Raw genomic sequence first — 15,521 nt, 5'->3', positions numbered from 1 at the left:
GTGCTCAGTTCAGCAGCACACATACTAAAATTGAAACAATACAGAGATTAGCATGGTCCCTACGCAAGGATGACATCCAAATTCGTGAAGTGTTCCATATTGTTTGGGATGTTCTGTATGAAATACACACAAAAATCATTAATTAAAAATGAATGAGTTATATTTGAGGAAGAAGAAAAAAATTTTAAATAGAAAGATGCCACTGAGAAGTAAACAGCAAAATCAACACTTGAGAAACTCAGTAAGGCAACTTACCAGTTTTTTCAACAAATACATTGCAAAAAATTTTTCTGTCAAGCTGGTTCAAAGATTAAGACCACTGGCTGCTATTGCAGAGGACCTGGGTTCAGTTCCCAGCACCCACTTGGTGGCTAATAACCATCTTAACTCTGTTCCAGGGGCTCCAACATCCTCTTCTGGCCTCCATGGGCATTGCACACACATGGTACACTTACATGCAGTCAAAACACTTTGTACACATAAAATAAAAATGAATATGAATAAATAAAAATGAAGAAGGAAAAAGATTGGGGGCTGGCTGAGGTGGCACATGCCTTTAATCCCAGTGCTCTGAGGGCAGAGGCAGGTGGATCTCTGAGTTTGAGGCCAGCCTGGTCTACATAGTGAGTTCCAGGGTTACAAAGTGAGACCCTGTCTCAAAAGAAAGAATAAAAAGCCCCCAAACCAGCCAGTTGTGGTGGTACATGCTTTTAATTCCAGCATTCAGGTGGCAGGCAGATCTCTGTGAGTTCAAGACCAGCCTGGTAGCAAGTTTCAGGTCAGCTTGGGGCTACAGGGAGATCCTGTCTCAAAAGAGAAAAAACAACAAAACAGTCCCAAACTCCAAAGTAGTAAAAATTATTGATATGTTACATTTTTCAAGCTGTCTTTAAAACCCAGCTTTTTTTTCTTTTTTATGTTTACATCACATCTCAATTGAGACGGAGTGGCCACAGGTGCTTAGTGATTATTTATGAGACAATGCAGCTGTGGAGCAATCCCCAGCCTAATTTCTGCCCTGCTCTGAGTCCTCAGAGACTGACTCTAGGTTTGATTACATCACCTAACTCTCCTGCCCTCAGACTTCTAGCTGGTATAGAGCAAACTAGTCATCTTGAAGCCATGGAACTAGGACAGCTGGCAGTGTGGTTCAGTGGTAAAGCCCTTGCCCTGCATTGGATGGCTAACAGTGCAGAAAGAGAATGTGGTCCAGTTACTTTACCCTTCACCTCTAAACCTGGGTTGCCACAGGGCTTCCACCTAAAGGCCTAAGAGCCTGACTTCCATAGCCAGGGCACCTGGTTTGTTTGGGCAACCCTGCTGCCTTCTTTGCTCCATGGGGCCTGAGAGCTGCCTCTGGGAGTGCCCTTAGCTCCCTTGACGCTGCCCAGTACTTTTGTAAATAACTCCCTCTGTGGTTAACCTTTGTAGCACACTTTGACTGAATCAAGTAGTTTATGAAGTTCTGTTATGGTTCAGGTTTCATGCTCTTATTAGATTTTGCTATACAGATGCCTGAAGTCAATCACAATATTTTTGTTTTATGTGCATCAGTGTTTTGCCTGCATGTATGTAAGTGCACCTGTGTCATGCAATGATAATGGAGATCAGAAGAGGGCATCAGTTCCCCTGAACTGGAGTTATGATGGTTGTTGGGCACCATGTGGGTGCTGGGAATTGAATCCCAGTCCTTTGCAAGAGCAGCCAGTGCTCTTAACCACTGAACCATCACTCCAGCTCCAAAAAGATTTTTTTTACATGTGCATGTGTGTTTCTCTATGTGTGTGCATGTGCACATGTGAGTGCAGTGCCTGTGGAGGATCCTGTTGGATCCCCTGTTCCTGGAGTTACAATTGTAAGCTGCCTGAAATGGTTGCTAGGAACTGTACCCAGGTCCTCTGGAAGAGCAAAGTGCTCTTAACTACTGAGCCACCCCTCCATCCCTAAAACATTAAATCTTACACATAACTATTAGTGCCTATTGATGAGTAACTTTATTCTTAGTAGTTTTTATTTTGGCAGTACTGGGAATGGAACCCAGGGCCCTACACATGCTAGACAATACCCCTTCTACTAAATTATATTCCCGGCCCTTATTTATTTTAGGGGGAAAAGGATTGAAATAGGGTCAAGGTAGAGCTGAGCATGGTGACTCAAGCCTGTAATCCCACAACTGGAGAAGCTGAGGCTGGAGGATCTTGCTTTGAACTCTAGCCTGGACTACAGCCAGGCGTATCCAACCTACCCTAAGGGCTGCATGGGTCCCAGAACAGCTATGAATGTAGATCAATAGCTTTGTAGATGGCAATGCCATAGCACAGTGTCAAAATGTTGGACAACCTGGTACATAGTGAGTTCTAGGCTAGGCTGGGCTTCAGAGTGAGACCCTGTCCAAAAATAAACAGCACTAGAGAGAAGGCTCAGAGGTTCAGGGTCCCCTTGCAGCCCCAGCTGGCCTGGAACTCACTATGTAGACCAGGCTGGCCTTGAACTCACAGAGATCCACCTGCCTCTGCCTCCCAAGTGCTGGGATTACAGGCCTGTGCCACCACATCTGGCTTATGAGAAAAGCATATTTTAAAGAATCAACATTTGGACCTGGAATATGGTTCAGTGGGTTAAAATGCGTGCTGTGTGAGGCTGGGGATATGGCTCAGGGGTAGACTGTTTGCCTAGCATGTATGAGGCCCTAGGTTTGATCCCCAGCTTGGAAAAAGCAAAAAACATTTGCTACAAAAACCTGATGACCTGGGACCCAAATAAGGGTGGAAAGAGAGCAACTAACTCCACAGAGTTGTTTATCTGACCTCCACACACACAGATACCCCTACCTGATAGCAATAAATATTTTTTTAAAAGTCAACTTTTAGCTGGGTGTGGTAGTACACACCTTTAATCCCAGCACTTGGGAGGCAGAGGCAAGCTGATTTCTGTGAGATAGAGGCCATCCTGGTCTACATAGGGAGTTCCAGGCCAGCTGGGGCTACAGGGTGACCCTGTCTCAAAAAGACCAAAAACAAAAAAAGTCAACTTTTGTTTTGAGCAGAATGTGTCAAGTCATTTAAGAATTGTCAGTTCGTTCTCTCTCTCTCCCTCCCTCCCTCTCTTCTTCCTCCCTTTCTTTCTGAGACAGGGTCTCTCTATGTAGCCCTGTCAGTAGTCTTCAAATTCACAGAGATCCACCTGCCTCTGCCTCTCAAGTGCTGGGATTACAGGTGTGTGCCACCACACCTGGCTCTTTTCTTTAAGACAGGGCCTCCTGTAGCTGTGTACAGTCAGCTCACATTCCTGACCCTCCAGCTTCTTTCCACCTGGTAAATGCTGGGATTACAGGCCTGGCCACCTTGGTCAGTCTAGATCCCTTTATGTAGTGCTAGACAGCCACTTCCTGGGTCAAGCTCTGACTACAACAGACAAATCTGATGTTCCTGTGTGATAGCACTGGAGGCTGGTGCTATCCCAGTATACAGAGAGGTGAAAACTGGGAAACACATCAACCATCTCTAACAGTGGGCACTGCTGTCCAAACTCAAGCCTGATTTCAGAGCCTTTGTTCAGACAGAAACTAAATTCAAAACAGGAGGGGTGAGGAGAGAAAAGCAAACAGAGAAAAGGAACAAATCAGCCCAAATATGGTATGGATAATTCAGAAAAAAAAATCTAGGGAAGGAAATTCAATTGAAAGGTTAGAAACCCTTTTCACCCCAGATAAAAAGGCCAGAACACAGACTGGTTTAGTAACTGTCAGTTGCAGGGCACACACTGCCCTCCTTGAGGCATGAAACCCTTCACCTTATAGATGGAAAAACGGGCTTACAGCTATAATGATGAAAAATTGGTTGGTTTTTTTCTTGGAGACAAAGTTTTGCAACAAATCAGATTAGACAGAGTAGGTAGGCTAGGAGAAATAACTAAATTTTTGCAATCCTAGACAGAGCCGGTTTAGACCAGGGACAGGAGACATACTTCATAGCTGAAATGTTCAGGACAGGGAGATGGCTGATTTCCTAACACAACCCAGTGTTTCTCCTTCAACACCCAACTTGGGGCTGTGCCTAGAGGCCCAGGAATGTGCAGGTTGGGCAAAGCTGCCTGTTACAAAGGCTTCAAGGTGCCCTTCTTTGTATCTGCATGGGGGGTGGTGGTTTGCAGGGCCTGAATAAAGTTCCCTTTCCTGGGGTTCAGGGGAATCCTAGTGATCTCTTTAACCATGTCTCCCGCGCCTAGTGCGCGGTTAGGGCGGGAGGCGGGAAAACAGGAGTTGTGCAAACTTTGCAGGGCCTGGCTTGGCACAGCCTGAGGTCCCCAGGAAGGGTCGTCCCCAGCTCGGTGACCTTGGAGCAAAGTCTCAAGCACGCCGGGAAACGGCGAAGCAAAGGAGTGGCAACCCCGGCCGCTCCCAAGGCGGAAATCAAATATCCGCGCGGGAACCTGTCCCCACAGCCCGCGGCATTGGGGAGTCATGGCGACGCGGGGGAGGGCGGTTTACGGAGCCTAGGCCGAGGGGAGTGAGCGAGGCCTGCGCATCCGGTGGGGGTCGCCGCCGCGAGAACACCTCCGGCAGACGCGGCCGCGGCGCGCGCTCGTGCGTCTCCACCCACCTGACGGAACAGCCGGCGCGCGCAACCAGCAACCGCGCTTTCTCGCAGCGTTTGTAGCCACTACGTCACCGCCTCCGCCGCATCTCATTGGACAAGCCCGCCAGATCACGTGGGGACAGGGTTGGCATATAAATAGGGGCGTGGGGACGGCGATTGTCCGCCATTTCGTGGACGCCCGGGAAGAGGCAGCTTCTGCGGGGAGCTGAACCGGAGGGGAGCGGGTGGGCCTGTCGGAGCGCGTGGATTGGAGCCTCGGCGTTTCGAACTCAGGATCTCGGTAAGAGAGCGGAGGGACGGAAATGAAGCGTTTTGTCAGGGTCGAGGTGGGGCCTCGGCGCCATGGCGGCGCCAGATTGAGACAAAGGGGCGCCGCCGCCATTTTGTGACGTTCGGCCCCGGGCGGCTGCGGAGACTCCAGGCCCGGCCGACGAGGCTTCCAGGCCTCGGGAGTAGAGAAGTTGGGCTCTTCCCTGCGGGAGGGGAGCCGTGGCGATCGATTGCTCGGGGCGCGGACGTGGGATCCCCGACCGAGCTCTCCGCGTCGCGGCCTTTGCGTTCGATGGCGCCTTTTTCCTTTCTGGTTCCTTTTTCTCGAGAGGTGGTTTTTTTTTCTTCTTGAAGGCGACCATCAGGACCAGGCTTTTCGGTCCGTCCTGAGGCACGGCCGCTCTTCTCACATGTGTTTCTGTGCTGATTGGATTTTGGCTTGCCATAAGCTGAATCAAAGTTTTTTTTTTAATTCAATGTAAATAGACATTTTTCTCAAAGTTGAGTAATGTGCGTAGTTAACAGGTGTGAAAATCGGCCACGGATGAGCTGCTTTAGAGAAAATGAAAATTGTTTTTCCGAATGGCTAGCCGTCAGAACTGAGTTCTGGGTACAGGGTGGGGTCACTGCAAATGGGATGTGCCTGGACTAGGTTTTTTTTTTTTTAAAGTTTAGATAATGGTCGGGTTAGAAGAGCATGGCGTATTGGGGAGATGCTGAAAAGATGCGTTATTGAGTCGGTTGCTTTTATTCCCTTCGGAGTGACTTTTAAGTGAAGTTTATTAGCTGTCCCTAAGGTGCGGTGTGTTGTATACCAAGCCTTTTGGGTACCTTTTGGGGGGGTAGAATGAAAGGATTTGGTGTTTGTGATGCTGGGGGTTGACCACAGGACTTGTGTGTGCTAAGTAAGCACTGTACTGTGCACTGGGCTCCAGATTTCTTGTTTTGGGGGAATGTACCTTTTTGAAAGTGATGGAGTCCATGTTTCCCAGGCTGACCTCACACTCAGTCCTCTCTGGTCTCTAGCAGCATACTGGGTCACAGGTGTGCATCACCACGCCTGGCTTCGGTAGTATTTTATTACACATCGTGATGTTATGGATGGAGCCTTTAGTTGGTTTCAGCATATTGTTTTTTGAGGCAGTGCATTGTGTAGCCCAGGCTAGCCTTCTTAGGCTCCTGATCTTCCACATCGAAGTGGTGGGATTGCAGGTGCTCTATTACACTTGCTTCCACAACCTAATGTCCTTAAACCCAAGATCATTCTTTGTTATGGTTTATTTTGAGACAGGGTTTCCTTGTAGCCCAGCTGGCCTGGTCTACGTCTCTGGGAGATCTGTCTGCCTCTGCTTCCCAGTGCTGGGATTAAAGGTCTGCTGCATTAACATTAAGCCTGGCTGTTCAATAATTATTCTTTACAAATTCTGACCACCATTTCCTGGCAGCCACTAACCTGCATGGATTTTCCCCTTTAGGGCATTTCACATGCAGAGAATCATGTGTGTGCTTTCTTTTTTGATTTTTTTACTTAGAATATCTTCAAGGTTCTAGCTAATCCGTATATCCATTTCCTGGCGGACTTCTGGGTTGATAACCTTTTTGCTATTGTGAACAGTGCTATAATGAGATCTTTGTTCTTCTGTTTTGTTTTGGGTGGGTAGTTCTGGAGATCAAGGGCTTCATGCATGCAAGATACTCTACATACCACTGAGCTACATCCTTGCTCCTGAGTACATTTTAAAAAATTCATCTTTTTGCTGCTTGAATTAAGTCTTGGTGAGAAGGCTTCAGTCTGTTGAGGTGGCATTAGCATTGTTCCTGTAGTTAAGGTAGTCTGTGGCATTAAGAATTTCGTTTGTGGCAGGATTTTAATTGTATGGCCCTGCCTGGCTTCAAACTTTTTTTTTTGTCATTTTGAGACTGGGTCTCTCTGAATCCCCAGCTTTCCCAGAACTCACTGTGTAGATCAGGCTGGCCTCAAACTCAGAGATCCATGTGCCTCTGCCTGAGGGCTGAGGTTAAAGGCACACTGGGTCCCCAGTGAAGCTTTAAAAAAAAAAAAACTTGGGTGTGCTTATATGTAGGCACATGCATGCCAGTGCTGTACCCCAGTGTTCTGCAAGGGCAACTTGGAGGAGTCAGTTTTCACCTGTGGGTCTGGTCAACTATTGTGTGATGTTGGGAGGGAGTCCAATGTAAAATGGGCAGAGTTGATTGCCTTCTCTTTTAGAGGGCAGAAACTCAAATTCCATCTTTTCTGTTCTTGCTTTTGTTTTTGAGATAGGGTCTCCCTGTCACAACACACTAAGTAGATAAGACTGGCCTGGATCTCAGAGAGATCTACCTGCCTCTCTGCCTCTTGATGGTCTAAGACAGTTTTAAATTTTCTTGTATCTGAATGAAGCTGGTACCGAATTCTGCGTTACACCTGTCTCCCAAGTGCTGGGACTACAGGTGTGTGCACTGCCACCCTGAAGTTAAGCTGGGGAGTCAAGCCTCATCCACTCTATATTCTGTGTACTAAATCCAGGGTTGGTTGAGCCTGGCACAAGGAGCATCAGGAACTCAAGGCCAGTTTTGAGAATAGTCTTTAACTTGAAGTTATTCTTGGTTCATATTGTGGTAATCGGTCCTTCAGTGTTTCTTGCATTTCAAATTTGATGGTTTCCTGGGGTTTATGAGTAAAGGGGGTATCTTCAAGAGTAACACTTCTGGTTTGTTTTTTGTTTGTTTGTTTTGGCTTTTTTAGGTCTTTTGTTCCTTTTAGGAGACAGGGTCTTACATGCTAGGCCTGAACTTAGAACCTTTTGCATCCTAGGCAAACAATGCCACTGGGATCTGTACTTCAGCTTGGATATGGTTTTAACTGTAGAATACTTGGATGAGTTAATGTCATTGGTATTTTTTGTTACAGAAATGCATCGTGATTCGTGTCCCTTGGACTGTAAGGTTTATGTAGGTAATCTTGGAAACAATGGCAACAAGACTGAACTGGAGCGGGCTTTTGGCTATTACGGACCACTCCGAAGCGTGTGGGTTGCTAGAAACCCTCCCGGCTTTGCTTTTGTTGAATTCGAAGATCCTCGAGATGCAGCTGATGCTGTCCGAGAGCTAGATGGAAGGTAATTTTGTGGTTACTATCCAAGATTTCTATTTGAATATTACATTTTTAATGTTTGCATTTTCTTTTTAATGTAGCCATGAACTGATCATTGCTCCTACAGTTTTTTTCTGATTTATTTTCTGTTTGAGACAGGGTCTCCCTGTAGCTCCAGCTGGCTTGGAACTTACTATATAGACCAGGCTCACTGGATCTCACAAAGAGCTGCCTACCTCTGCCTCCTGAATGCTGGGATTAAAGGGTGTCACCATACCTGGCTTGTTTATTTTTTGTTCACTTTTGAGACATGGTCTCCCTGTAACACCAGCAGGCCTGGAACTTACTATGTAGATCAGGCTGGCCTTGAACTCAGATCTGTCTGCACTCCCTGAGTGCTGGGATTAAAGGCATGTACTGCCACTCCTGGCTTGTTTATTTTTTTTTTTAATTGTGTTTTTCCTGCATGCATTTAAGTGTACCACAGAAGTACACTTAAATGTACAGAGGCCAGAAGGGGGTGAGGATCAGACTGTTAGCTGCCATGTGGGTGTTGGGAATCAAACCCAGGTCCTCTGCAGGAGCAGCCTGTGCTCTTAAGTGCTAAGCCATCTCTAGCCACTGATAATTGCTTATTTATATCAGAAGTGTGATATAAGGCACTGCTTTCCTTTGTATTTATTTTGTCCTAGTAGCTGTCTAAGTAACACTATAAAGTAGCAGGTATTGGGACTGGAGAGATGGTCACTGGTTAAGGCCTCATACTGTTCTCCTAGAGGAGGGAAGCTTAATTTCCAGCATTCCAGATGAGGCTGGAAATGGCTCCCTCTTGGCTTCTGTAGGCACCTCAAGTGCATGTACACATAAATTTTTTTTAAAATTTATTTTTTGGTCTTTTTGAGACAGGGTCTCCCTGTAGCCCCAGCTGTCCTGGAACTATGTAGACCAGGCTGACCTTGAACACACAGAGATTCACCTGCCTCTGCCTCTTGAGTGCTGGGATTAAAGGCGTGCGCCACCACGCCCAGCATAAATAAGTTTTTAAAAGATGTTAAGTCACAGGTATTGATATTGTTCCATCTCTGGCATTTGAAAATTGTTGAGTTTGTGAAACCAGGGAAAACTTGATCTTAAAGACTTGGAAACAGAATTGTGCTCCAGCATTTTTATTTTGAGCCAGACAGGATGACCACGTGTAAGCCCAGCACCTTTGAGGAGGCCAGAGGATCAGAAGTTGAAGGGCATCCTTACCTGTGTAGCAAATTGAAGACAAAAGAAATTTCTGTCTTGTGACAGTCACAGTGCCTTATAATAGAAAGAAAAAGGAACTGAGGGTAGCTCTGAAGCTGTATGGAAGGGCATTCGTTCCAACAGTAGTGAGGCTTTCTAGGCCCATTTCTCAGTGTAATAGCTGTGGATGGATGAAAGGAAGGTACAAACAGTCATCTTGTCAGATGAAATTTCTCCTGTACCAACTATAAAGATACAGAAAGGAGAGTAAGGGAAAAAAGCCAAAATAGCCTGATTTAGAGCAGGATATAGGAGAGGAGGGAATAGGTCACAGTGGAAATAACAGGAGAAATAGTTCTTCACGGGTCAATCCAGGTTCTTCACACTTGAATTATAGCCTCCAGCACATTCATATTGAGCCCTGTAATTTGAGAAGATGTGTGGAGGGGTGTCAACTCCTGGACCACTATTCCTGTGAGCCATTTTGTGTATTGGAAAAAAACAAAACTAAAACTCCTGGTATTGAAAGGTGTACAGGCAGGCAAATGATTTTTTTTTTTTTTTTTTTTTTTTTTTTTTGCAAAATAGCAAGCTAGTAGTTTTTCCTTTAATGAAAATTTCTGAAACAGGCTGTTTTAAATTCAATGTCTCCTCAGAACCCTATGTGGCTGCCGTGTAAGAGTGGAATTGTCGAATGGTGAAAAAAGAAGTCGAAATCGAGGTCCACCTCCCTCTTGGGGCCGTCGTCCTCGAGATGATTATCGTAGGAGGAGTCCTCCGCCTCGCCGCAGGTACTTGAGAGACAGCACGTTTTAAAGGCATTGGTGTAACGGAGTAGCTAGTAGGAGCAGGTATTTCTTGTAAAGTTTGTTGGTGGGCTGTAACGTTACTGTGAAGATCGGAGGTTTCTACAAAGCATTGCTGGGTGTAGTTGGGGGTATGTGAGTTGTGTTGAGTGTTGGCTTTGTCTGTAGGTACTGTTCATGTTGGTAGTCAGAACTTCTATCTTGGATCTGTCTTCTAGTTCATCTTCTAGTTGCATCTTTCCAAGTCTTCCCTTTTCAGTTCAGGCCTTTTTCCATTTCTTGACTCCATAATGACAAACATTACATTCAACTAGCTCTTCACCAAAAATGTGTTTTCTACTAGCACAATTGTAATATTTATCAAACAGGCAGCTGTTTTAATGTTACAACTGGTAAAGTAGAAAGCTTTCAGAAACGAACTTAGGTCACTGACAATAAAGGGGGCTTAAAAAGTATTCCCAATCATCCGTTCTTGAATCCCAAATAGGAGAGAATTCAGTTTTTTTATCATTGAAAATGGCATCGTTCTTGGACCAGGCAGTACTTCCTGGATGCCAGCTCCTCATCTCCTCAAGCCTCAAATAGTTTCTGTAGGACTGAATTTACCTCTTACAGGTGAGTGAGGTCCTAGGAGATGGGAGTTCAAAATCTTGCCCCTTTTGCTGTTTTGAAAAACAACACACTGTTGTCCATCATAATAAAGAGTATTTGTTAGCTAATAGATGGTTGTACTGATGGCTTGTTTTTCATTTTTTTTTTTGTGCTTTTTGGTCCATCTATTAATAAAAATGAACCCCGTTACAGAGTCACCATCATGTCTCTTCTCACCACCCTCTGAATCTGCATTAGCCAGTCAACTAGCCCTTTCAGCGTCATGTGACCAGCGCGCCCCATTCAGCTTGGCTGGTGTCGTTTCACATGACCCAGGCTGGCCAGTCGTCAGGTTGCACCGCCCTTTGGTTCCCGAGCATGCTGTTTTCTCTCAGCCTTCTCTCCAACCTTAACCAAATCGGCTGCAGCCACCTCGACCGCCCACACATTCCTGGCCAATCAGCTCAGCTGTTTATTTACCAAATGTCTTCACAACAACTACAGCAGCAGCCTTCGGCTAACAAAAAAGCAGGAAAAATCCACAACACCCCCTTCGCCAACCAACTAAATCCAACGCAACATCTGGCAAAACCTTTTCAGCAAATTCTTCCTGGCCGTCAGTCCGGCAGCCTCACCTCACCATTTCTAGCTTGTTGAAACCCAAAACTAGTAAGTTTTTCCTGCTTATACAGTTTACTGCTGGTTAAAAATAAGGAGTAAGCGGCTTAAAGTAATTCTTTTTTCTGGATCAAAGGCTGGCTGTGCATAATTGAATGGTAACGTACATATATATTGCTTGAAAAAACTTTTAAGGGTGATAGGGAACTCATAATGTAACTAGACCTTCAAGTGGAACTTATTTGCATGTGTGAGATGCCAAACTAAAATTTTAATATCTCTAACAGATTTTAGCTTTTCTTCCTAGCGAAAATTTGTTGAATCCTATCACCTTTAAATGGTTTACTAACAGTTTTCAAAATTTAAAAATGTTGGGGGTGAAGTGTGGGCCAAGCTAAGGTAATTTTGATAAGCCTAAACACACTTAAATGTGACAGTCACAGATGCAGTTCTAATGTAGCACTAAATGGCATCGATGTTACACCTACCGCGTTCACAAAGTTACACTATCCACCTGGTACTTAAGTCTCCTTACAGACTTAACGGTTTGCATGGGTTCCAAATACTGGTTTATGGTGCTGTTTTTGGAACTACTTTGGGACTACATTTTGGTGTGGTGTTTGGGTAGTGGAGTTAGTTTGACATGGAGTTTGCATTGGACAGATCTGCTGTGAAGCATTGTTAATAGAAACCATGGTTGGAATATCTGCTTTTCACTTGCTTTTTGTTCCTTAATCCTTCTGTGCCTTTTTTTTCTTTTCTTTTTTTATTTTTGGACGATGGGTGCCAATTCTTCGGCACATTCACTGGGCCCAACAGTGAGATTGAAAAGTTGGGAAATGCCTCACGCCATAAATACTGATTGACCATTAGCCTAATTTTGCTGTTTCTGCTTTTAGATCTCCAAGAAGGAGAAGCTTCTCTCGAAGCCGGAGCAGGTAAATCTTTTTTTTGTGTCAGTCTCAGAAATGGCAGTTTCAGCTTCTGATACTTGTAAGCTGTTTCTCAAGTTACTTGGTAAATGAGATTTAGACCCTGACCACTTAGGATCAAATGGTATATAAAGTCAGTGCCCCAAGTTCTAGAGTGAGCCAGCTTTGTGGTCCGGTCCCCCCCCCCTTTTTTTTTTTTTTGAGACAGGGTCTCCCTGAAGCCCCAGCTGGCTTGGAAATCACTATGTAGATCAGACTGGCCTGGATCTCACAGAGATCCACCTGAAAACTTCGAAAAATATTCCTATAAGACCTGTTTCCAACACCACTGACTGACATACTTTGTTTGGTTTAGGTCACTTTCTAGAGATAGGAGAAGAGAAAGATCACTGTCTCGGGAGAGAAATCACAAGCCGTCTCGATCCTTCTCTAGGTCTCGAAGGTAGGATCGCTTAATGACAAGCTATTTGAGATATATATATATAATATGTTGATTTGTTTGTACCAAAGACAATAACTTTTAAAATTGTTTGTTTAGCCGATCTAGGTCAAACGAAAGAAAATAGAAGGCCAGTTTGCAAGAGAAGTGGTGTGCGGGAAGGACTTCATTTTGACAGGAGTGTGCACGGGATTCAAGTTTTGTTGGAGGCTTCATAAGCTTGGTGCATTTTTAAGATGTTTTAGCTGTTCAAATTTGTTTGTCTCTTGGAACAGTGACACTCATAACAATGTAATTCTCCATGGTTTCAAATGGATCATAGGAGGCATGTAATACCAAGAATTGTTACTTTACAATGTTCCCTTAAGCAAGATTGAATTTGCTTTGAACTTTAGTTTTTCATAGACTGAAATAAACTGAAATCTTACCCAGCTAAAGTGTAATGTGATGTTATAGAAACAACCGGCAGAAATTGAATAAAGATAATAGTTTTTTCATAGCTGGGATGCAATGTACAGCTGCAGGTGAATGATAAGTAGTCTTTAAAAGCTGCTGAGTACAAGCCAGCAGGTAAAAATAGGAGTTGTGCACCAATAAACTAGAGGTTTTGGGAAATCTGACTGGTTCTCACCCTGGGCGGAGGTTGCCTGATTGGTGTAGAAATCTAAATTTACCATTGCTTAGGTCATAAGTTGCTTAACATGATTTCAATACATGAATACATAGCTATTTGGAACTTTGAGATTTCAAAATACCAATTCCTGTCAGTTTAAGGGTACATTGTAGAGCTGAACTTTTGAGTTACTGTGCAAGTTTTGTTTTTTTTTTTTTTCATGCTGTCATTTGTAAAATGTTTGTGCAAATCCTTGGGATTAAAGTTTTGGTTATAAATTGTTGTTGAACTTGAAAGCCTGTTTTTCCTTGCACATTCAAATCTGTGAGCTTGGTACCAAGTCCAGGTATAACATTCCTATTGGAAGCCATACTTATATTTTCTTGTAAAGTGCTTTTGAATTAATAAAATATTAGCATAATTGTGCAGTAGTCAGTTGAACACTGTTAACCATTGTTCTTACCCCATGGAAAGCACTTGGTTACCAGTTAAGAAACACCTGAGTGGCACTGGAGTAATGAAGGGAGCTTTGGTTATCACCCGAAGTGATTATTAGTGGTTACCCTTTTTTTAGGAGTTGAAGCCAGTTCAGGATCCATGATGCTTAATGACATTTTAAAGTAAGCACCGATGTGTATTGTAACTGAAAAGTAAGTTGCCCATTTAAAAAATGGTTTTGATCTTCAGCATGAAAACGTTCCACAAAGTTTTTGAAAATTGATACCATTTTATAATTTGAGGTGTTGCATGGGAATTCCAAACTAATACATTATGATGTAAAATTCACAATATGGTTCAAATGTAATGGTGCGCAGTGAATATGGAGGCATGCATAACCTTCCTCTTAGAAATCTGGAGGAGTTGTGATTTCAGATTTTTTTTGTGCAATTAGATTAAATCATAATGCAACAGTCTTGTGGCTTAGTTTTCTTAAATGTACTCTTCAAGATAGATTTTTTATTTTTTGGGGGGCTACACTGATTGGGTCTTTAAAACGAAAGATGTCATTGCACTGAGTTCAGACTCTTTAAAAGTTACAAAATAGGATATAAGTCTCCAAAAATGTTTCTGTTAGCTTTTCACATCTGAACAAGAAAACAGAATTGGTGTCCAGAACATCCCAATATAAACCTTTTAATAATGTGCATGTTCAAGGAAGCCACTTGATTCAGCCTCTCTGCATGAGTTAGGAGTTGTTAGGGTTAGACTCTGTCCTTAAGGCTTACCAGTTCTGTTGGGAACAAAGCCAAGATAGCTGGTCTACAGAAATAATAGACCGATTACACTGGTAATTCAATACTACAGCAGGGTCTACTCATTTTCAGGTAGCCTAATTTGGTTCACGGATGATCATTATTTTGGTCACTTAACTGGAAGCCCTAGCTTAAGTTTTGATGGTTTATAGAAAATACAGAGGCTGGGTGTGGTGGTGTACCAGAGGTAGGTAGATCTTTTAGAGGCCAGCCTGGTCTACATAGAGTCAGCTGGGTCTATAGGAAGACTGTGTCAAAAAGACTTAAGAAAAGGTACAGTCTGGAAACTGATAGAACTGTGAACTAACATTTAGTTTGTGGTTATTTGGAAATGCTAAAGCTGTAATTAGAGATCATATTAGCCAATTTTGATCACTGTAATACTGAAAAGTTGGTACAACTTTGACCTGGTAATAACTACAGATGTTAACTAGGGATCATTATTACCACACAGGGATAGGCAAGCATTTCAGATTTAGGGTTATGGGGTTCCCATTTTAATATGGGTTGCCTCTGGCCTTATATTTACCAGTGTCATGATTGATAGATGGTGTCTACTCCAGCATGTATCTGAAATGGGATATCTTGGGTCCCCCCCTCCTTTTTTAAAGATTTTAGATCCCTTGTTTCTTTTTGGTACAGTGCTGCTTAATCAGAATGATGTCGATCATAGTTTTAAGTAGTATTACAGCTAGATTCTAGACCCATTAACAGTTCCTACAATGACCTAGCACTGTTAATTTGGAATTTAAGGGTTATAAACATAGTTGCCAAGAAACTGCTTTAGTGCTTCATCTAAATGTGCTTTTGTTTTCAGAATCCCGAATGGGATTTAGTTGTCCAGACTAGTTCGTAATCTCTTCCACCTGTGTATTTTTGTACTGCCAGACTGTTGCCTTCTGGTTTTCCATTTTTTTTTTGAGAACAAAAGATTTTTGTAATTAAAGACACTGACGAAAAACTGGGTTGGAGTATATTTTCCTCTATAAACAATCTGGTAATGTTGAATTTGGTTTTATATGCCTGTACTTAATCTCGCCCTCTTAACGGATTCACTGAATATCTGAAAAGTGA

The 15,521-nt window shown here is 43.5% G+C and overlaps 1 protein-coding gene and 1 non-coding gene across 2 annotated transcripts; both read left to right on the top strand.

The window, feature by feature from the left end:
- LOC115071556 lies at positions 1-104 on the top strand. The gene has a single exon (XR_003850651.1). It is a non-coding gene; the product is annotated as a U6 spliceosomal RNA (small nuclear RNA).
- A 4,624-nt stretch (positions 105-4,728) lies between these two features.
- Positions 4,729-14,928, top strand: Srsf3 (serine and arginine rich splicing factor 3). Its single transcript, XM_008840073.3, has 6 exons — positions 4,729-4,878; positions 7,783-7,990; positions 9,852-9,986; positions 12,110-12,148; positions 12,498-12,584; positions 12,681-14,928. Exons 2-6 carry the CDS (start codon positions 7,785-7,787, stop codon positions 12,706-12,708), a joined length of 495 nt encoding a protein of 164 aa, XP_008838295.1. The 5' UTR covers positions 4,729-4,878; positions 7,783-7,784; the 3' UTR covers positions 12,709-14,928.
- Positions 14,929-15,521: the final 593 nt, after the last annotated feature.

Source organism: Nannospalax galili, unplaced genomic scaffold (genome assembly GCF_000622305.1).
Source record: "Nannospalax galili isolate Female #2095 unplaced genomic scaffold, S.galili_v1.0 scaffold538, whole genome shotgun sequence".
Lineage (NCBI taxonomy): Eukaryota > Metazoa > Chordata > Mammalia > Rodentia > Spalacidae > Nannospalax > Nannospalax galili.
This window is presented reverse-complemented; position numbering and strand designations above follow the sequence as displayed.